The 21,761-nt window shown below is 59.3% G+C and overlaps 1 protein-coding gene across 6 annotated transcripts; it reads right to left on the bottom strand.

Annotated features, from left to right (window-relative positions):
* Nucleotides 1-446: 446 nt before the first annotated feature.
* Nucleotides 447-21,662, bottom strand: KDM6B (lysine demethylase 6B). Of its 6 annotated transcripts, none has more exons than XM_054575718.1 (24): nt 21,544-21,662; nt 14,703-14,819; nt 9,736-9,862; nt 9,349-9,492; nt 9,116-9,257; nt 8,808-8,906; nt 8,484-8,703; nt 8,282-8,374; nt 8,034-8,195; nt 7,740-7,952; nt 7,299-7,649; nt 4,976-7,197; nt 4,745-4,871; nt 4,534-4,639; nt 3,567-3,772; nt 3,395-3,459; nt 3,241-3,312; nt 2,999-3,147; nt 2,756-2,870; nt 2,471-2,658; nt 2,178-2,319; nt 1,721-1,847; nt 1,379-1,549; nt 447-1,258 (listed from the first exon to the last, which is right to left on the bottom strand). In XM_054575718.1, the coding sequence occupies exons 5-24, from the start codon at nt 9,250-9,252 to the stop codon at nt 1,235-1,237; spliced, it is 4,989 nt and encodes a 1,662-aa protein (XP_054431693.1). In that variant the 5' UTR covers nt 9,253-9,257; nt 9,349-9,492; nt 9,736-9,862; nt 14,703-14,819; nt 21,544-21,662; the 3' UTR covers nt 447-1,234. The 6 variants fall into 6 exon arrangements, with proteins under 6 accessions (XP_054431693.1, XP_054431692.1, XP_054431691.1 ...); XM_054575717.1 differs by having other exon boundaries at nt 4,534-4,663; XM_054575716.1 differs by lacking the exon at nt 447-1,258 and having other exon boundaries at nt 1,286-1,549.
* Nucleotides 21,663-21,761: the final 99 nt, after the last annotated feature.

The following is a 21,761-nucleotide window of genomic DNA, read 5'->3' on the forward strand; positions in this document are numbered from 1 at the left end:
ACAAAAATCACCGAAAATAGGGTAGGATTGGGAAGACCCCTCTGCCCCTGGGACAGAGAGACAGTGCAGTGCGAAGGGGCGGGACTGTAAACCCCCTACCCCTCCGCAGCCCCAGCGTGGAGGAGAAAAAACTGACAACACGAAAATAAATCCCCAGAGAAACTTTTCTGGGGTGTCCCTGCACCAGGGAGGCTCTGGCCCTGGGCCGTTTGACGTTTAAAAAGAAAAGTGGGGGTCGCAGGCGCGAGGGGAAGATCCATGTTTTTAAAATTGGCCGGGGCTGGGAAGGACAGGGTTCCTTTTCCTCATAGTTCTTTCTTTAAAACTTTAAAATTTTTTTTATTTTATTTTATTTTTTTACAAAATACCATTTCAGTTCCCACTTCTTCCCCTACAGTACAGGAGTCGCTCACCCTCAGGCAAGGTTGGGGTTGGGGCGGGTGGGGTGGGGGGACTTGTCCAAGAAAGTGCAGGACGTAGGGGAGGGGAGCGGGTTTGAGCACCATGAGAACCCGGCTGGAGCGGCGGGTGGGTGGAGACGGTTGGGCCACACTGGGGCGGAGGGAAAGCCCAGCGGCGGCGGGCGGGCGGCCCCTGGAAGGACGGGCAGGATGGCTTGGGGGGTGCGGGGGTGTCGGGTTTTCCCAAAAATGAATAAATAGGTAAGTGGGACTGTTATAAATTAAAAACAAAAACAAACAAAAAAACAGAAAATACAAATCATAACCAAGTGAATAAACAGAGACATGTACAGGGATCACAGCTAGCATTGGAAATAAAAAGAGGTTCTGGGGGAGGGGTAAAGCCCATAGAAAGAATCTCATTAAAAAACCTCGGCTGCCGTAACATCTATGTACATACACGAGCCGCGCGCATCTGCGCCGGGCAGGCGGCTGGCAGGCGTGAGGGAACCCGTATGTGACCCCCGCCGCCGCCGGAGCCTGGTCCTTGTGTCTGTTGCTAGAAAGGCCAAAGTCGGTGAGGGGAGGCGCTGGTGGGCGAGGGGCTGCCAGCCCCCTCCCCCGTCTCCCTTTTTTTTTTTTCCTTTTTTCCTCATATTTGTTAAAAAAAAAATTTTTTTTCTTAATAAATTAAGTGAAGGGGAGCTGCCAATGGGGTGGAAGGGCTGGGCCCGACCCCCTTCCCGGCCAGAGGCGGGACCTAGGTCCAGCCCAGGCGTGTGCTGGTGGCCCCGCGGCGCCCTGCAGCGGGCAGGCGGGCGGGGCATCCGGCCTCATCGAGACGTGCTGGCGGGGGCCTGCGGGGAGAAAGCGGGCGGGGGGGCTCAGGGGCAGGGGCGGGTCAGCCCACCCCACAGCCCGCCCCCCGCGGCTCCCCGCCCGACGGCCCGCCCAGCGCCGCGGCGCCGGGGCCTCACCAGCGTAAAGGCGTCGTAGGTCTGCGCCAGCTCCTCGGTGCGGTACTGCTCCAGCACCACCACGCCCTGGAGGCCCGCGCTGCGGCGCCGGGCACAGGCCTCGCAGTGCACTAGGTAAGTGTTGCGGCTGCCGTTCTCACTCGTCACGAACAGGATGTTGAACACCTCCACCTGGGGCAGGAAGGAGTGATAGTCACGGGGAGGCGCAACACTAGGTAAGCATTGCGGCTGCCGTTCTCACTCATCACGACCATAATGTTGAACACCTCCACCTGGGGCAGGGATGCTCCCTCCCCCTGGGAAAAACAGGGAAGCGAAAGAGAGGGAAGCGGGCCCACTCACGTCGCACTCGTTGCAGTAGTAGGCAGGCTCATCCTTGACCCGGCCCTGGTACGCGATTTTCTTTCCTGCCCGCACCAGGCTCTCCCGTTGCACCTGGCAGTGCTTCATGGACTGCAGGAGGCAGAACCTGGACGGGGAGGTGGAAGGAAGTGGGCATGAGGCACGGCTGCGGCGGGGCAGCAGGCTTTATCCACTGGGCCCTCTCCATGCCCAGGTCACATCCCCTGACGTAGGCTTCTCAAACACTTCAAATTTCATGTATGCTTTTATCTCTTTGGGCCATTGTCAAATAAAACAACTCAGCAGTAGCTTTGTCACGCACCGCAGCACTGACACTGCAGGGCACATTGGGTAAAAGGTGGAGAGAAAGATGGAGAATGGGGTTGCACTTGACATGCAGGACAAGAGCGGGACCAAATCTGGTGGAGATGGGCTCCCTCCCAAATAGGACCCTCACTTGATCATCTTGAACAAGTCAGGGTCGCTGATTTTGACGGTACGAGCCACGTTCCAGGACACGTGAATCATGGGCACAATGGATTTGACATTCTTCACCTCGTTCCACTCGTATCGTTCCAGGGCCAGCTGGTACTGATAGGCTGCGGGCCAGAAGGGATTACTACAAGGTTCTCAAACAACCCCTAGGTACTTGGACCCCAGCCCCTTCCCTCACTGCTGGCTGCCCTCCAAGCTCCCCACCACGAGGCTCCACCCCTCAATACCGAGTGACTCTGTACCCCACTCTCTCACCGGTGAGGGGCCCAACGTTCCAAGCAATGTTGTTGCACCAGCCGGTGGCCTGCACCCAGTGCACGGTCCCTGCGTTAATCCACACGAGGTCTCCAGGGCGCTGCACGAAGCGGTACACAGGGATATTGGAAGCATAGAGGTCATCCAGGATTGGCCACCAGGAACCTGTCAGGTAGTCCACACCGTGCCTGCGGGGTGGCCACAGGGTCAGATGGAAACCTGGGGACTCAGAGATGGGACATGGAGGGTGGACCTAGTGTGGGGTAGGGGGTTCAGGGCGCGCACCGGTCGCAGAAAGCACTGATTGTTTCCCAGTAGTGCTCGTGCACCGCGAACCACTCGCAGTCGCCTGGTCCAATGTTGATGTTGACGGAGCAGAAGTTGTTGTTCTCTTGGTGGCCTGCAGGGGGCAAGAGAGAACTGGCTGGTCTAGACAGGTCTGTGCTCCGGTTACAAGCCCACCCTTTGGCCTTCATTGGCTGACGTAGGAACGCCAACACCAGCCCCGCCCCCGTGCAACTCCCGCACCTGGCGTTCGGCTGCCAGGGACCTTCATGTACAGCTGCACTGTGTTCATGCCCAGGATCGTGTGGCCCACGTGGCTTAGCATGTTACCGGTGGATGTTACCCGCATGAATGCAGGCAGCTTCAGCAGCTCCTGCAGTTGTGGCTTCCACCTGCAGCAATCAATAAAAGCGAGAGGCTAAACCTAGATCTGCAGGCCCAGCAAGCACTGCTGCCCCAGTTTTGCTGGCCTCAGCCCCACTGACCGCTTGGCATCAGACAGGTCGATGTTGGTGCCAAATTTGATAATGTGATGGTTCTTCGGATCTGGTGCGCTGCTGCAGGGGCAAAGAGCACACATTGGTGGAGAAGCACGAGGAAGAGGGTAAGTCATGAAAAGAAGGGCATACTGTACGATACCTAGGAGGGGTTCCTGTGGTGCTGTCTGGCTCCTCGGACTCCTCATCTTCACTCTCCTTCTCCTCCTGCTTAGCCACAGGCTGGGTCAGCCACCTTCCAGGAGCTCTCCCACAGCAGCCCCCCTCCAAGTCCCTTAACCCCACACCCCTGCCTCCCTATGCTCGCTTCTCACCTGCAGAGACTCCTGGAAGGATGAGGCCTGGTACTGCGCATACTTGGCAATGGTGGTGTGGGAACGGGAACTCTCACAGGGCCAGATCTGTCGAGTGCCCGTCAGATCCCAGTTCTCATCTGAGGGCTGCTGCACCTGGGTTCGCACCTCCACCGTGTGCTCGCCACTCGCCTCCACCAGGGTCTTGGTGGAGAAAAGGCCCAAGTCTGCAAGGGAGGGCCGAGCAGGGCGTCGGGGCAGAGGGCAAGGAGCGAGGACCCAACTCACCCTGTCCCTTCTTACTCCCCGCGCTCTGACAGACTGGACATAGGCTTCCACGAGGTCAGCCCCAGAAGACCCCAGTATCACAGGAAGCTGGGAAGCCTGGCCATCCATAACCAGTCCTCTTTCTCCCACTGCTGCTCTGAGCCTCTGCCCCTCCACCAGTGTCCTCAGGTGTGTGTGAGGCCACATGTGCACATAGTAAGTAGGTAGCTTAATGAATGGCAGATTCTTTGTCATTGCAGGCATGAAAGAACTAGTCAAGAGAAAGCCTAGAGTGTGCTTTAAGTAACTCAGTGGAAGGAAAAACATACGGGTATAAAGGAAACAAGACTGATTTTTATATTCCTATATAGTTCCCTCTACTTTTGCTCAATAAAGGTTGGAAAAGAGAAGCCCCAATTCACAAGTCTTCAAAAATACTCTGCAATCCGTATTCTTCTCATTCTTTATCACCAAGAAAACCAAAATTGACTTGAACCAGGCCCTGAGACACATCCCCTCCCCACTTGCTCACTGTTGGAGGCAGATGGGAGAAAAGCCTGAGGCCAGCAGACCCCTCTCTCCAGAGCACCCTTCCAACATGGCCTGCCTATGACTGCGGAGGGCTCACTACAGTCACTCTTCTGGGTCTTACAGTGTGGAGGCTCTCAAGGGGTCCCAAAGCCTTGTAGCCCACCCCCACCTTCCCACCCCACACACTCACTGAGCCGCAGGGAACCCGCCAGGCCCCGGATCACGGTGATGGGGTTTCGAGGGTCTGTACAGAACTGCAGCAACACTGGTGAAAAGGCATCCCGTTTGCTCTCCAGCTGAGGGGCGACCAGGAGACAGGGCTAGATCAGAGCACTGTCCCAGGCTCCGAGCACCCCAATGGCCCCCGAACAGTCAGAGCCCTACGGCAGGGGCACACATACATAGATGCTGGGTGTGGGTGGGTTGAGTTTTTCCCGGGGCAGCTTCTCCTCAGTGTTGATCTTCGGTTTCACAGACTGAGCAGGGGAAAGGTAGGACTCTCTAAATTTCCCTTTCACCTTGGCGTTCCTGCAGAGGGAACAATGAAATGAGGACAGGAACAGGGTGACGGGGGAAGGGGGCCTCCCATCGGGCCAGGGCAGCAGCCTCATTGGTGACAGCCCCTAACTCACTTGCTGGCGCGCACGACATCAGCAGCGCAGTGGCTGATGGTGAGGTCTGCCATGCGCAGCCTCCGCTCTTCCACCTCAGAGGCGATAAAGGTCTCCTTGTCACCACTTTCTACCTTGATCAACCGGATCTTCAGCTCCTTAGGTGGCCCTTCACTGAGTGATCGCAGTTTCAGCATGTCAGCCCGGCTGACACCTGGTGGCCCTGGAGCTTCCTCCCGAGACTTCTTCCCAGGTATAGGAGCCGATGCAGATGTGGGCTGGGCAGAGGGTACAGGAGCTGGTGGAGGAGCAGAAGCTGGGGGTGGCTTGGCCTTAGAGGCCCCACCAACATCAGGTCGGGCCTTCTCACGACCCTGGATCTCCTCGCTCTGCAGGTCCAGGTTCCCAAGCACCCGGCGGCTCTTCTCTTTGGGGGCCTTGGCCTTGGCCTTTGCCCTGCCCTCACGGGGCCGCCGACCCACAATGTCCTTACAAGCCCGCCTGTGCCTCCGATGCTCCTTCTGGTGCTCCTTCTGCTGCCGCCTGCTGCCGCCTGCTGCCGCCACCACCCCAACACTCTCTTCCTTGGCTTGGGCAGGAGGCGGCAGTCGCTCAGTCCCACTGTCCACTGGGTCTGCCGTGTCCACAGGGTCTGCCGTGTCCACTGGGCCTGCTGGGTCTGTGGCACTCCAGCCCACCCGTTCCACTAGGGTCTCGCAAGCCCGACTGATCTCTTCTAGCACCTCAGACTCAGAACGAGCAGGGGGCAGAGGCAGGGGTGGGGGCGGCGGGGCAGGGGTCACAGTGCCCAGGGCTGGCTCTTCACCTGCCCTGTGCTCCCGGACCCAGGGCCCGCCTGAGGTAGAGAACTGAGATGACGAGGAAGCAGAGGGCTGTGGGGAGCCCTGGGCGCTAGGGGCCACTGAGGTGGGGGGCGGGGCGGTAGCACCTGATGGGGGACTGGGGGAATACTGAGTGGTGGGCAAGGGCCCAGGACGGGTAGAAACAGCTGCTCCAGACCCCCTGTAACAGTACTTTTGTCCCTCTAGCACAGAGGCCAAGGATTTGAGCAGGCTGGCTGGGCTAGCTGCTGGGGGTAGTGCGGGCGGCGGCGGCTGTGGCTGGGGGGGTGGAGGGAACTTGGCTAGTGGAGGCGGTGGTGGTAGGGCTGGCGGTGGCTTCTTCTCCTGTTCTTGGGTGGCAGTGGTGGTGGTGGCGGCGGCGGTAGTGGCGGCCGTGGCGGCAGCAGTGGTGGTGGGGGCTGTGTCAGTGGGGAATGGAGGCTGCAGAGATGCAAAGGGCTCCTTCAAGGGGGGCGGGGGGGCTACGCCTGTCTCCTGTTGTTGCTGCTCCTCCTCCTTGCGAATGGATTCATCCAGCATCTTCATGATGTTGGCCAGCCCATCAGGTAGGATCTTGAATTCAGCGGGCTCTTCAAACTGGTCCAGTGGGGGAGGGGGAAAATCAAAGAGTCGCGTGCCTCGGGCAGGCAGTTCCCCAACTGTCGGCGGCACGGGCTGGGGGGCTTTATTCAGGGGGCCTGGGGATGGCCCTGGCCCCACCTCGGGGGTCTTTGGGAAGGAGACCCTGGGCCGAGGGCTCTCCGAGCGCCTGAAGCTTCCTGAGGTATTTTGGTGGCAGGAGGAGGGAGGGGCTGGAGGCAGGGCAAGAGTTAGGGGTGCAAGAGGTGGCTCCTGGGGGCTCAGTGTGGGACTGGGGGGCCGGGAAAGGGGGTCCATAGTTCTGGCCAAATAAGGAGGTGGGGGGTAGGAGACAGGCCCAGTAGGGCTGTTGCTGTGGCTGCCATTGCTGCTGCTGCTGCTGCTGCTGCTGCTGCTGCTGCTGCTGCTGGTGGTTGAGGGGGTAGGAGGGGTGTGCGAATCCTGAGTGCCCACAGAAAAACGGGGGGCCAGAGGCCCCAAGAAGCCCTCACGGTGCGGGAGGGGTGGTGGAGGAGGGCGAGGGCGTCCCTCAGCCCCAAAGAAGAGATCCTCTAAGATCTCTCCATCTTCACGGGCTGACCGGCAGGCTGGGCCCTTCAGCCAAGCAGGGGGATGTGGGGGGCGTAAAAGGCGAGGACAGGGGGGTGGGGGAGGTGAGGGGGGTCCAGGTGGCAGGGACAGATGGGGAGCGGCAGCGGGAGCTGCCAGGAAAGGTTTCCGACTGCTATGTGTCGAGGGCCCCAGGCGGCCTTGGTGAGAGGCGACCTCCAGTGCGGGAGTTTGGTAATGGTCAGCGCTGGGCTGCAAATGAAGATGGGGCTGGTCAGAGGTTTGCTAGGGCCACCTCAGACAAGCTCCCACCGATCGCCCCACTCCGTCTTCCACCTGCAATCATCACTCACAATGCCTGGGCTCGGCTCCATGCCCCGGAGACCAGTGTTGCTGCTGCTGCTGCTGCTACTGCTGCTGCTGGTGGTGCCAGGGAGGCAGGGGGGCCGGGAAGGGGCGTAAGGCACACAGGCGGTGGTTGCTGCTGGTGAAACGCTGGAGTCCATCCGCGACCTCTGAACTCTGCTCTCTCTAAGGTCACTTCCGGGGGGACGGGTGGCAGGAGGGCAGCCATGGCTCTCTGCTCCTGGGGGGCGGGGGCCTGGGCCTAGGGGTGCAGCCGGGACCAGCCGGTGGCCAGGGGGTTGCGCAGTGTAGGCTGGAGCTGGGTATGGATATGGGTGAGGCAGCGAGTGCCGCTGCTCCTAGGGGAGACAAAATAAGGATATTGAGTTAGGAATGGAGAACACAGAGACTTGCAACTGAGAGAGAAAGGTCAACAGACAGGTGCTCACCTGGCGCTCTGGGGGTGCTGAACCCTTGCGCTCGGAGCCCCAGGCATCTCCATGCATGGCACTCCACAGCCCTGGCTTGGTCAGCTGAAATGGAGGGCTGGTGGCTAGGCCAGGCAGGGGTAGGGGTGGTGGTGGCGGCGGTGGTGGTGGTGGCGGTGGTGGCGGTGGTGGTAATGGTGGTGGTGGCAGTGGCAGCCCTGGGGGAAGGCCAGTCTAGAAGAAAAAGGGGTGTGAGAATCCCATTCCTTGCTCAGTCCTTCCGCTCACTGCCTATTTGCGCGCACACAACCATACCTGCTCAGAGTTGCAGCCTCTCCTGCGCTTGCCTCCAGGGCTGAGGCCCTCCTCCCCCGAGGGCCCTGACAGTACCACAGGAGGCACGGGCTGCACCACTAGGGATTCAGCGGCGCGCTTCACTGGGGGACCCCCCCGCTTGGCCCCGTAGTTCCGCTTGTGCTGAGGACAAAAAGAGAGGAGAAAGAATGGCTCAGGTGCATACCTGGCCTGGCCCTCCTCCCTAGTCCACCCAGTCCTGGCCTCACCTCAAGGTGCAGCAAGTTCCATACTTGCTCCAGTGGGGGCAGGACCTTGGCTCGGTGCTGGCAGGAACCAGCATGAAAGTTCCAGAGCTGGGCCTGGGGAGGTAGGGGAAGGGTGCAGAGGACAGGACAGAGGCCAGCATGAGATGAGGGCACTGAGCCAGAAGGCACAATCTGTGCTTCTTAATGTCCTGCCTCATCTCACCTGCTGTAGTCGACTGATGTGGGGCCCCAGCTCAGCCAAGCTTCCTCCATATCGAAGGGCGCTGTGGTAGCAGCGTATGGCCTCCTCACTGTCATGCTCTGACTCGTACAGCTGCCCAAGCTGCTCCCACAGCCCTGGCTGGGCTGGCTCCCGGAGCAATGCCTGCACACAGCCATGCAGAGATTCCAGCTTTCCATGGAGGGGTCTTGGGGTGGGTGTCCTACAGAGCAGAAGGGGTTGGGAGGAGGGGTTGTCAGGTTCGGGGAACTCTTTCAAAGTCCCAGTCTTACCTCCCATCCCCAGGACCTCTGAATCCTCACTCACCCTGGAACATAATATGGTTTGTTGGGGTGCCCAGAGCTACTGCCATGTGAAGAGGACAGGGGAGCAGAGAGTGGGGGCTGCCCAATGCTGGCAGAGCACCTGGAGAGAGAAGGGGTCTGTTAATGAACATCAAGATGGAGCAGTGTTGTCCCTATCTAAGGAAAGAGAAGACTGGGGGAATAAAAGAAATCAGCTGAGGACTACATTGAGGCCCACAGAGTGGCAGAAACCCAGAGAATGACAAATTGACAGGCACAGGAAATGGGAAGACAAATTCCTGGAGAGAGAGAAATGGCCTAAGATCTCACCTGCCTCCAGGCAGCCATGCGCTACGAGGAGGGGGATGGGGCGGGCAGGAGCTCCAGGCCCCAGCACAGCTCAAGCCCCCAAGGGCAAAGGCTTCCCGTGCAGCGCGGGCCCCTGGAGGGTCCACTGCCCGATGCATCCAGCCTGAGTCAGGGGAGAAATTATGGTCTTACTGGGGGCATAGCCTGAGCTGCCCATATACACACAGCCAACCCAGCCCTAGTCTTTCCCTTACCAGGTCAGCAGTGGCCCCAGGAGCCCTGGAGATCGGGCACGGCCCCCTACCCCAGCTCTCAGGGGCAATGGTCCCAACTCCAGCCGCTCTGACAGAAGAGCCCACTGCCCCCAGATGGTCGTCCAGGGCCTTTCACAGCTAACTCTACAGAGAGGAGGAAGCAAAGGAGTAAAGTGAGCTGGCCAGAATACAGTCGGGGGTCAGGGGCTGGGCTGGCCTGGCTGCGGCATCATCGGCTCAGGGAGTCAGACCCTGGCTTTCCCTCAGAATAGGCCCCCCGGGCCTAGGGAGCCCCTAGAGGCCCAGGAGAGTGCTTAGGAACCCGGAGAAGTAGCTAGGAGCGCGACAGTCAGTCGGGAGCCAGTAGGCAAAGCCGCAGGGGCTTACCCGGCCTCCGGCCTCCGTGGGAGCGTCCTCTCACAGCGTCGGCGAGCTCCAGGAATCCAGCCAATCACAGGACTTCCTCTCTGCCCAGTAAGCCAATCATCACCCGCGTCTCCGCCTCAGTAACAGCCTGCCAAGAACCAATAAGAACAAGGTTAGCCCAGGCACGGCGGGCGGGGGGGAGGACGGCAGCGGAGCCGGACAGACAGGCTCGGCCCCGGGTGACCCCAACGTGACCTGGCGGCTCCTACCTAGGGTCTCCATCTCGGACCAGACACCCAGGGCTGGCGGGACAGGCGGGACCTGTAACCGCGTGGGTAAATGCGGCGAGTCGCACGCCTGTGCTGTCCTGGGGAATAGCTCTCCCCGCAAGTCCCAGGCACCCACAGAGCCGCCGGTGCTCCCCGCTAGTCCGCCAAGGAGGCCCATCCCCTGCCCCACCGCCGTAAGACCAATGGACCGTAGACAGATGCACAACGCAGACGAAGGTGTCCCTCGCCATCCTCACTTCACCTCGCCCAGGGCCTGACCTCCCCACATCGAGTGCCCCTTGTAACTGCTTGGTCAGTCACGGCGACTTCTACGGCAACCAAACCCACGCTGCGATCTGAGCGCTCTATTCCCCACACCTGCCCCCCATCCCAAACCAGAGTCAAGCTCCCAGCCTCATACCCAGTACCTTCAGATCCTCTACTTCTCCTAAGTCTTCAATACCAACGGCCCCCCAAAAACAAACCCCAACTTCGGAGAAGTCGCGCACCACGATCCCCAGTGGCCCCTCTCGCGTGGCTCCGGTATCCTCTATGCCCTTCCCCGCCGGGGCCACGCGGTTCCCCACGGCCCACGTGGCCCCCGCCCCCCAAGGGAGGGGGGATTTCGGGGGTTGCCCGTGACGTGGCTACTTGCGCAGCGGAAGCGGCGTGTGTAAGAGTACGGCGCGGGGGGGGGGTCCTTTGGGAGGGGGGAGGGCGGGGCCCGACAGGCGGTGACATCACCCTTGTCCCACTCTCACCACCCACTCCCTTAAAGAACCAGAACCAGTTTCACTTCCTCCTTCAAGCGCCCCCCCCCCCCCCCCCCCCGCCATCCCTTCCCGTCGGTGCTGGCTCGACCCACAAAGGGCGCAGCGCTCCCCTTTTCTGGGCACCTTCCCTTTAGCCCCAGTTCTTCTTTCTCGCCTCTCAGACCCCAGGATCTCGGTCCCCGTGACTCCTCCTCTCCTACCCGGCGTTCCCTCAAGTAGGGAGCCGGCTCCGTTCCCGGGATCGGTCCATTGAGTCTAGAGTACAAAGAACTGCGAGAGGCGAGTGTCGAGTACAAAGCGGCGGGGGCGGGGCCAGCGCTCCAGCTGGAGCTCAGGCCGGGAAGGAAGCCGGGGGAGAACGAGCGACCAGGGGCTGGGGGCGGCTGGAAACTTCGCCTTCACTGAGAAAAGTCTGCGCTGTGGGGAAATTTCCACCCAGCCCACAAGGGCAATCGGGTTTCTGGTGAATACAGTCCTCCCTCCACAGGGCAAGGTCGCTGTTTGCATGCAAGAGCCTGGACCCTACAGGTCCCGGCGTGCCACTCCCCGCCGAGCCCTGACAGGCACTTTGGCTCTGCGGACCCTCAGCAGTTCACGTGGAATTGCTGCCAGAACTCACTCTCCTCACCATGCAGCCTTTTCGGTCAGTTACCAAGCTCTGGGACAAGTACTGCGCTTCACTACGGTCAAGCATAGCCTGGCCAGCTGTTTCCCCCACCCCCAAGTCCTGGAACCTATGGCCCAGACACGGGAAAACGGGGAACCGGGGGTCCAGATATCAGAAGCACAGATCCCCGCTTGGGAAGTGATGCTGAGGGCGCTGCCAGTTACCAGGAAATGCAGCTTCCCCTTCTGCGATGATGACACTTCCCCTCTACCACTTCCCCTTTCCCACGGGGAACTGACTCAGCTTTCCCTAAACGAGCGAGTCCCCTCCCTCCAGCCCCTTCCCACCTTTATCCACCCCACCCCCGCCGGAACTCAAAATACAGCAGCCCTCACTAGAGGACAAAAACTTCCTGCATACTAAATACACACTCACTCTCGCCAACCACCGTGGATCCTTGTCCCCTCCCGGGACCCAGGCGCTGACCCAGGCGCCTGACTCCCCATCCGCCTCCCATACAAAGCCCTCCCTCGGGGTCTGATTCAGGCTTGAGGTGGGGGGCCGTGAGTCACCCTGAAAACCTTCCCCTATTCCCACTGACTCAGCCTCCGCCTCCCTGAAAACAGACACACAGTCATTGGCAGACACAACTCAGCCCACACACCGCTCACCACGGGTCCCGTGGAATTTCCCCTCTCGTCTTCCCCCACGACGGCCCCTCCCTGCGCCCGACGGCCCCGACGCCACGCTCACACCTGTTCCCCAGGCGCCGGCAGCCGGCTCGCCGTCCACTCTCACCTCCACTCTCGCTTTGGGGCAGGAACAGCCCTCCCCGATTCCCAGTGTCCGTAACTAACCAAGGGGAGGAGACAACCACGGACAGGCACAAAGACAGACACCCAGACTCCTCAACGCCAGAAGAGAGGTAGAAACACACGGCCAAAGTCAGCCTGCAGGGCCGTATACTTGTGGATCAGACAATCCAGCCTCTCCCTCCCAACCCACAGTCCCGGGAGTCAGCAGCTCAGAAAGGGTTAACGCCTCTTCAGCCGAAGCCACGCCCTCTCCATCCGGGCACTCCCGGCTAAACCCGGCTCCGCCCCCTCCATCCGGGCTCCAGACTCCGGGACTTTAACTGAACCCCTCCCCCTAGAGCCCCGAGAGAGACCCACTCCATCAATCACACCCACTTAACTCTCTCCCGGCTTGAAGCCCAAAAAGCCCCCCACGAACAGCTCCCGCCGCGCGGGACGCGGAGTAAGGGGCCAGACAGGCTCGACAGACTCACCGGCTGACCAAAGACAAGACCCCGCAAATAGGGTTTTACCGAGCTAGCAGTCAGCAGACATGCTGCACGTGCGCGGAGGTGGGGCCCGTCCGGGAACTCCGCCGCACCCGCTCCCTGCCAGCCCTCATTCGACCCGGTGGAAGCGAGGGGTTACAGCTCGCTTCTTACCTGGGGGAGGGGGAGGCGGAGGAGAGGGCCGCCGGCTGGGGCTCCACTGTGACTCAGCCACCCGGGCAGGCCGCCCGCTCGGGATTCCCTTCCCCAGCCTTCCCCCTCTGCTGGCCCCTCCCCGCCCCCCACCGAGGAGTGACAGTGCCGGCCCGGCCCGCTGTGTGTCACTGCGAGCCTTGTGTCTGCCTCTGACTGGACCGCTGTGTTTAGCAGTCTGTCTGACAAGGTCGGCTGTGTATGGGTCCCGGTGTGTGTGTCTCCCTGTGCACCTGCCTATCTGCTCATCTTGTCTTCTTCAGTGCCTGTGTCTGACGCGTTCCCTCATTATGCCTGTCTACAAGACTCTGCGCGGCTGTCTCTGTCTGTGTGTCTGCCTGGCTCCTGTCTCGGTCTTTTGTCTGGGTCTGCCTCTGCATCACTTTCGTGATCACGTGTGTCTCTGCACATACCCTTCTGTGTTTGCCTTAATGTTCCTGCACAGTCAAGGAAACACTGGAGCAGACTGATCCTGCCGGTTCCTCCTCTCACTCCCCTAAATCCTGCTGTCTTGCTGGATCAGTAATCCTTATGTTTGACAAGTATTTGGGTGTCTGTCTGCCTTCATTCAAGTTCTGTCCTACTCCTCAACATCCTTGTTTATCCTCCAGTTCCCTGGGGCTCCCATTACAATGACAATTTGCTAGCATTTACTTACTATTATACTTATTACATGCCAGGCACTGTGTTAAATCACTTTAGATCCATTTTTAAATCTCCTCCCCAAAATCTGATGTAGGAATTACTTTTATTACCTCATTTTACAGATGAGGAAATTGAGGCTGAGGGAGGTAAGGTAATTTGGTCAAGGTCATTCTGCAAGAGAATGTAAAGAGCTGGGCTTCTTTCCAGAGCCTCATTCTTACCACCCTTCTATAATGCCTCTGTCCTATTGTCCTGTTCTCCCTCTGTTGGTTTTATCCTCACAGTCCACTTCTTAGGTCAGCCTGCCCCTCAGCTCTGCCCCAGGTTACCATCCCAAATGCCTCAAGTCCTCAAGAGAAGGTGCAGGGAGGAGACTGTGCAACAGATCTCAGAAGCCATTGGTTTCTTGGCAATGACACTCATTCAGTTAACACATTCATTCAACACAATTCCACTGAGGCACCCAATGTGCAAATCATCTTGCCAAATAGATACATAAGGGGGAAAAAAACAGTCCCACTCAAAAACTCAGTGAGTAATGGAGCAGAGCAAAGCACAGTCAGAGAGCTTAATTCCCTGCCTCAGGTACCATCTTTTCTCCTAGAGAGGAATGGGGGATGGAGCAGGGCTGTGCGCTGAGAACTGGCAGAAGGAGAAAGGTAAGCAGCAGAGGAGTAAACCTTAGGGTGTTGGGGGCAAATGCTGTAGTGCAGTGGGGAGAATGGCACAGAAGGGAATCTGGAAGGAAAGGTGAGATGCCAAGTATGCCATGGCAACAGCAGGTTGTTGTAGCAATGCTCTCCAGTATCCAAATCCACAACTCTCATAAGACAAAGCCCTGCCCTCCCTTCTCCCAAGAAAAGTCCTTCCAGTGCATCTCACCTTTACTTTCAAGCCTGCAAACCCTAGTTTAATGCAATTCAATATGTAAGTGAGCTGTAGCACTGAGGGGAGATTTTTCTGGTGGTAGTGGAGAGGCTGGTGAAGTACAGGGCTGAACCATTCATAGGCAATGGAGGGGAGCTCCATAAACTAGGAAGCCTGGATCACACAAGCACCATGGTGGGGGATGCTCAAAGTTGGACTGGATTATTCTGAGGACTGGGCATAAACTAGACCATACCACTCTTCTTTAGCCTGTGGTGCAGAATTGGACTACTGGGGTAGGGTGGGGTGTAGTGCTCCAGGGCAGTACTCACCGGATGGAGTTCTGTGTGTCCTGTCTCATTGGAATCAGTGCCCCAACAGTGGGGTGCAGCAGACCACAGTGGGTGAGGTGGGTGGTACTACGGGGCTGGCATGGTGCCTGGGGGAACCTAAAAGAGAAAAACCAGTTAGAGGTGGGTTATCCCAGTCTGGAGAATTTCACTGTGCTATCTTTCCCCTTGTTGAGGAGAAATCTGGCTCTGGTGGTCAGATGGGATGGGACAATCTGTTTCCGTGGCAACCAGAAAAAGCCATACCCAAAGTGGTCCTCCAACCTTCCCCTTCAGGAAGTAGTCTGGACCTGGGGTAAGGGGAGCATGCTATGGCATCTGCATAAGTCCACAGTGGTCACCCAACCCATGATGCCTCTTCTGACTGGACCCTCCTGCTAAGTCCCTAGCCTCAGAGTAGGCCCTGCTACCTCTGTCACGTGAACCCTAAGTCAGCTTCAGTCCTGGCCCCAGGCAAGAAGATCCTCTTCCTGCAGCTGTGCCTCCTCCCTAACCTTATCAAGACACTAGTCAACCCCACCCTCTGGACTCTGCCCCCTCCCCTTCCCCCTGGCGGGTGCAGGCAGGTCCCCGGAGCAGCACAGGTGGCCAGACTAGATGAACAGGCCCAGCAGGGAGAAACCTTCCTCCTCAGCCAGGACTGTGCCTCTGGTTGTGGGCCTGGAAGCGGCCTCTGCTGCAAGCCTCCTTTCCATATCCTGTTTCCCCATCACCTCCTTCCTCTGTGTGGCCCAAGAAGGTGACAGAGGCCGACTCCCTCCTATCCTAACTCTCAGAGACAAGCTAGGCTTTTAGCCTAAGTCCAAGGCCAAGAATCAGGTGTCAATCCGGGGGTCAGACGTAAGTCTGCCTTCATCTCAACCTCACTCCTCAGGGATCTGTTTTCTCCTCTAGCCACAGCTCTCTGCCCTTAAGGACAAAGGTTCTTGGGCTCCCCCAGACACTTGGGTTCTCAGTCCAGTCTCTCCATTCCCTGGCCTTCCAGCCCCCATCCTTCCCCTGCCCCAGAGACTCCGGCCTCCAGCCCCCAGCCTCCATGATGCAACGTGCGGCAAGCTGCCTGGGCTGCTGATGACACTGCCCCCAGGGAGGTGCTATTTCTGACGGGGCAAGGCCCCTCACTGAGCCAGGGTAGTGGTCAGCTGAAGGCTAGGGAGGCCAGACTGGCAAGGTGCTTCTGCTGGAAAAGGGAACCTGCCAGGACAGAGACATTCACAACGTGGGACCAGAGAGAGGGAGAGGGAGGGATGGAGGTGGGGGGGGGAGGGGAGTCTGTGCCATTTGTGTATGTGGTTATGTTGGGGGAAAGGGGACGCTGAGCAGGCTCTTGCCTGAGGAGAGAGAGGTGCTAGGCCTTGGGACAAGCCAAGAGGAGGAGTGAGGGGCAGCTGAGGGGGTCAGTGGTGTGTGTGTATGGGGTGTCTGGACACCAGAGTGGGGGAGGGGCCAACAGCCATTTAAAGGGCCAGCCCCAGAGCTTTAATCCCTCACCAGTCCTGGCCTGAAGCCGGAGGCTGTAATTCATCTGTCCAACAGCTGGGGTGGGTGTGTTTGGGGGGGGGGGCATGTGGACTGGGAGAGCGAGCTGGGGGAGGGGCTGGGGCTTTCTTGTGCACAGAGCCAAACAACAAAAGGGGAAGCTGAAGGACCAGCTCCAAAGTGCCCTGGCCAGGCTGCTGACCTGCAGACCTGCGAGTGGCCCCAACCTGGTCGCCAACAGGCTCTGTAGTTTGGACTCAGTGATTCTTGGACAAGGAGTCCCTGAACCCAAAGGTGGGCCTTGGAGAAAGCCCAGGCTGAGTGCTCCCCAGAGCAAGCTGTCACCCTCCTTGCACTTTCCCAGCCGCAGCAGTCCCAGACCTGGCAGGCCCCACAACACACAGTCTGAAACGCCCTGCTCTTCAGCCAAGCCTCTCTAGACATGGCCTGCCGGCTCCCCTTCTGCTGGCGCAGGGTGGCAGTGGCCACACCATGACTGTCCCTTTAAATCATTACCACCCCTGATTGTGTGGACTAACCCAGGGCCCTGCCCCCCAGGCAGGCGGTTCGCCACCCCCCACCACGAGTCCCCAGAAATGTGAGGGCCATTTAAAGGGACAACAGAGGCAGCCAGGTTGCTAACCACCCCCACACCCCCAACCGGCACAAACACTCACAGCCCCTTTCCCAAGCGACAGAGAGCCCCTTGCCCCTCCAGAGGGCCCCCCAAATTCCGGTTCTCTCCCCACCCCTAGAGACTGCTAGAAGGAGAAAGGGGGCCAGAGTTGGGGGGCGGGGAACTGGGGGAGCAAGGAAAGGACTGGGACTCCCTCCTTCAGAGCCCCAGGGGACAGGTCGGAAGGAAAGCAAAGCCCAGAGAAGCAGCGAGACAGAACCCCAAATGGTGCCACGGGCAGACCTGGGGCACACAGGCTGTCTGTCGGGCTTAAAGGAAGGGAGTCGGGCTGCACGAGAGCGCGGCGCGGCCAGCGGGCGACAAGCCCAAGTGGGGTAGATGGAAGAAGGAGGGCCAGGGAAAAGAGGCAAGGCCAGGAGAAAACGAGGAGACGGAACCGGGGAAAGGGGTCGCCCGGGAGGGAGTGGAGGAAAATCCGAGAGGAGAGGGCGAGCCAGGCCTGGGTTACCTGCTGGGTGTCTGTCCCCCGGCGGTGCCCCCGGAGTCCGGGTAGGGAGGGGGGAGCAGCAGGGGGGGAGTGGGGGCTGGGGGGGGCGGGGGAGACGGTCCCTCCTCTGCCTCCTGGGCCTGCCCCGGCGCTTGCAGCCTCTGCCTCCCTCCCTCCTCCTCCCCGTCCCCGAGTCCCGGAGTCAAACAAAGAACTGTAGCAGGCTCTCCCCAACCCCCTCCCTCCTCCTCCTCCTCCTCCTCCTCCTCCTCCTCCACCTCCTCCCTTCCCTCCCTCCCCACCAGCAGGCTCCCTCCTCCCTTCCGGTCTCTTCCTTTAACTACCCGCCCCCCCCAGCCCCCAGCACTAGTCTATCTCCACCCACCCACCCCAACCTTTTACACACCCCTCAGCCTAGCCCCGTCCCCGAAAAGGAAACTGTGGAGTCCCTTTGCAAATTGAAAGGCTCCAGAAAACAACACGGGGAGGGGACTGGGGTCTTGCTTAAAAGTCAAGAACCACAATACAATTATTTTATTTTCACAGCCAGAGGAGTAGTCTTGGCTGTTTCTTCTCCAAGAGGAGGAAAAATAATCCTAAAGAAAGCAATACAAATCTGACTAAAGCCTTCATCAAATAAAGTGCACAAAGCAGTGGAAGCTAATCCCCATACCCCCTTCCCTCCCCCCCCCCAAATTAACAAACTCTCCACTTTTCCCTAAAGAACTCCTAAGGTACTGGCCAGTTTAAAGCAGGCCTACCAACTTCAATAATAAAAATAACAACTAACACCGTTTAGCAATAGGAAGCATTCATTCAGTGTTCATTCTGTGCCAGGCACTGTGCTAAGTGCTGTGCATAAATTATCTCATATTATCCTCCCAACTTCCTAGAAGGTAGGTACTCTATTGATATTTAAATTTTCCAGATTAAGAATATGAGGTTCAAAGAGGTTATGACCTTTCCAAATTCCTATAGCCACTAAGTGGCAGAGCTGGGAATGCAATGAAGTCTGATCTGACAGCCCAAGCTCCAACGTATATAAAAAGAGAAAGCAATTTTTTTCTGATACCATAACCAACCCCAGGACTTAATAGGCAAGGGCAGCCATTGCTATCAACAGAGTCCTCCTCCCTTAGGAGAGAGACCCACCTACCTACGCTGGATAAACACACCGATTTACCAGTCTAATCACTATTTCTTGACCCTCCTCTTCACCGTTGAAGGTGGAGGTGGGGGTGCCATTGATTAAGGTCACAAGTGAGCTGGTGTCCGGTGACTCCTCCTTAGGACACACTGCTCTCCTGGGGGTAGCAGTCTGCCACTACTCTCACTTCAACACAAATGAACACTGGGCCATAGAACACTAGGCAATGAAGGAGATGGAAAAGTAAAGACATAGGGGAGGCTCTTTCAAGGAAGAAGGGGACTTGGAAAGAAAGCTCTTCTGTGCCAATCTAGGGAAAAGTGACCCAGAGTTCTCTTAGCCCAGCAAAAGGTTGTATAGTCTTTCCACCACACCACACCCGTGCCCCTCCCCCTCACAAAACTCCAGGCCAGGGTTTCCCACCTGCTGGATGCTAAGGCCAAGGGAAGGGAGAGGGGGAAAAGATGGCAAGGGCCTGGATCTGAACTAGGGGCAGAGGTAGGGGGCCGGAATGGAGAGGGGAAAGAGGCCTCATTGCCTGGCAACCATCCCGGGGCACGTGCACTGGTGACATCATCCCAGGCCACCTTTAACACCGACCTTTGACACCTAGGGGCGGAGAGGGCTCGCTGGCTAAGCTTCCTGGGAAATAGCCTTAGGAATTCTGGGAACCCCAAAAGGCAGGGAAGGTGGGAGCAAGACCTGCTCCTTCCTTTATCTCGCCCAGTACGGCTCCAGTCCCTGGGACTCAGGCCTCTCGGCTTCACCTCTCCGCCTCCAGCCCTGACCTCCCAACCCACATTTCTGACGGAGTCCCGACACGCCTCCCGGAGATACTGTGCTTTCTCTCCTTTGGGCGAGATCTCGGGTGGGAGGTGGGAGTATGGGGCAGGGGCGCCGAGTCCCGCGGGACTCTGCCTCCCATCTGTGAGATCCCCCGTGCCCCTGCCGGCCGCCAGCCGGAAAGTGTCTGGGTCCCCAACTCTCCTGCCCCTCCCCGCGCTGTTCCAGGGCGGAGTCTGTGGAGTTGAAACCAGGACACGGCAAGAGGAAGAGTTATATAACCGGGAGAAGCCGGGAAGAACGAGTGGAGACGGACACAAACAGCTCGAAAGGAGCCGAGGGAGGTGCAAAGAGCCCCTGGGCGAATGGGGAGGAAGCACTCGGGATATGAGGGGGTTTGGTGCATATCAATGAAGAATTCAAGCGAAGAGGCGAGATGGCCCGGGAAGTCACCTGGGCTGTCCGGGGCTTCCCCGCAGGGCCCGACCCCTGCCACCAAAAACAACAGCTGGGCTGGAACGAAATGTCGGGAAGGGTCGCTAGAACCCGTTCGGTTCCTCTTGGGAGGCAACCTAAGCCAGAGCCCGGGAAGGCAGCAGCGGAGCCTATGGGGCCGGAAACCCCAACTCTACCTTGCCCACCACCTGAGATAGTGGTGCGCCAGCTGGGAGGTTGGTGGGAAACAGGTAGCCAGCCCATCCCGCCTAAAGCTAGGAATTAAGGGTTCGAGACCTCGGGAAAAAGGGAGGGCGGACCCAGACGTCTGGGTTGGGAGAGGCTGAGGGGCCCAGCCCAGCAGTATCTAACAGACTCAAGGGGCGGGGTTCGGGGGGGGGCGTTGATAAGCGCCGACCCGCGGCGCAGGCCCGGGGGGGGGGGAAGCGAATTCCGACGCGTGCGGCGGAGGGAGGGGCAGTGGGCGCGAGCGTGTGGGAGTGCACGTGCGGGTCCCGGGCAGCTACCCCTTCCTTTTCTCAACCTCTGCCCCTCCCCTCTCCCTCTTCCTGTCGCTCTATATTGCCTCCTCCACATTGGCTGCCAGGGCCCTGATGTCAGGGACGTCCGCTGGAGCGGATTGGGCAGATGCGAGAGTTCGGGAATTCGGCACGGTCGTCTAGCTCTCCTGTTACTCTGGCAACAGGGCAAGCAACCCCGCGGGGAGGGGGAGCGGAGCTCGGCGCCGCGCCAGGGTCCCGCCCCCCTCCTAACTACCGCCGAATCCGTTCCGGTGCCAGCTCGCTGCCTCCCGTCCTTCCTCCCAGGCTCTCCCTGTCCCGAGAGCCAGGCATCCTGCCCTAGACCTTCCCCAGTCTCCTAGACTCCCACAGTCGCCAACTCCCACCCTCAAGTCACAGCCACAAGCCACAGTAGACTGGAAGCGAATCTGCGTTGCTTAGTAACTAAACCTCGTGTCCCCTCCCCACTATTTACCCCGGCCGCGGGAGGCAGAAACTGAGTCCCCAGCCCCCTCCTCACCCCATGCCTTTTGCCCTCTCGCCCACAATTTCCTGTGAGGGGCCGAGGTGACAGGAAACCAAAAGAGCACCTCAGCCCACCTTTCCCTCCGCTGCGGAGGGCGGCTTCGGCTGCTTTCACGGCCCTATCTCCCACCTCACTCCCCTCAGCTCGGGCTGTGCGTCTCGCCCTCGCCATCTCGTGGCTACGTCGGGAAGCTCAAGCACAAAGGGCCCGAGCTGGGAGAGGGCAGAATGGGGCAGGACCAGGGATGACGAGACGAGCGAGATGAAGTCGAGTGAAGGAAGGTGAGGTGCGGCGAGGTGGATGGGCCGGAGGCCACCGCACGGAGGCTATCGGGGCTCCTGGTGTAAGGATCAGGGCTGGCGCTATAACCCTCGTAGGAAGTACTGGGGAGAAACTCGAAGTGGCCCCAGGATCGGAGACACATCCCTGCGTGACCACGTCCGACCTCCAGGGGCCTACGCACAGACCTATTTGCAAACTCTGACCTTTAGTTCTGCCCCGTAGTTAGGGACCGCCCCGCCCCGCTCTATTGTCAGGAAAGGGAATCCTAGCCAAAGAGGACTGGGAGTCCTTTCCGGCCCCGCTTAACATCCAGAACCCAAGTCATCTGCCTCTCAGCCCTTCCCCCACCCTCGCCCTGCTCTCTTCTAGGGCACTCGGATGTCCTGTGCCCCAGTCTTCTTCCCAATGCCTTTGCCGAGACCCAACCGTCCATCCCGAGCTCTACTTCGCCTACGACTCAGGCGTCCCGCCCCCCTGAAAGGAGATGGTTGCCCTCTTTCCAGGCGCCCTCGCAGCTCCCCGTTACCTGATTCTAGGGTGTCCCAGGTGTTCAGACTCCCCAAGGTCTCCCAGGGGGTCGAGCGGCCCCCCCTCCCAGGCCGGGGCTGGGGGGGCCGCTCCGCCCCGTGGCGCAGTTGGATTTTCCAACACAAACACCGCCCCCCAACCCCGCCCCCTTCTCATGGTCCCGCCCCTCCTCGCACGCTGAAGTCCCCCCCACTCCGGCTCCGCCCCGCCTTTAGC

This window comes from Pteronotus mesoamericanus, unplaced genomic scaffold (assembly GCF_021234165.1).
Source record: "Pteronotus mesoamericanus isolate MK-2021 breed Mesoamerican mustached bat unplaced genomic scaffold, CSHL_Meso_final contig_317, whole genome shotgun sequence".
Taxonomy (NCBI): Eukaryota; Metazoa; Chordata; class Mammalia; order Chiroptera; family Mormoopidae; genus Pteronotus; species Pteronotus mesoamericanus.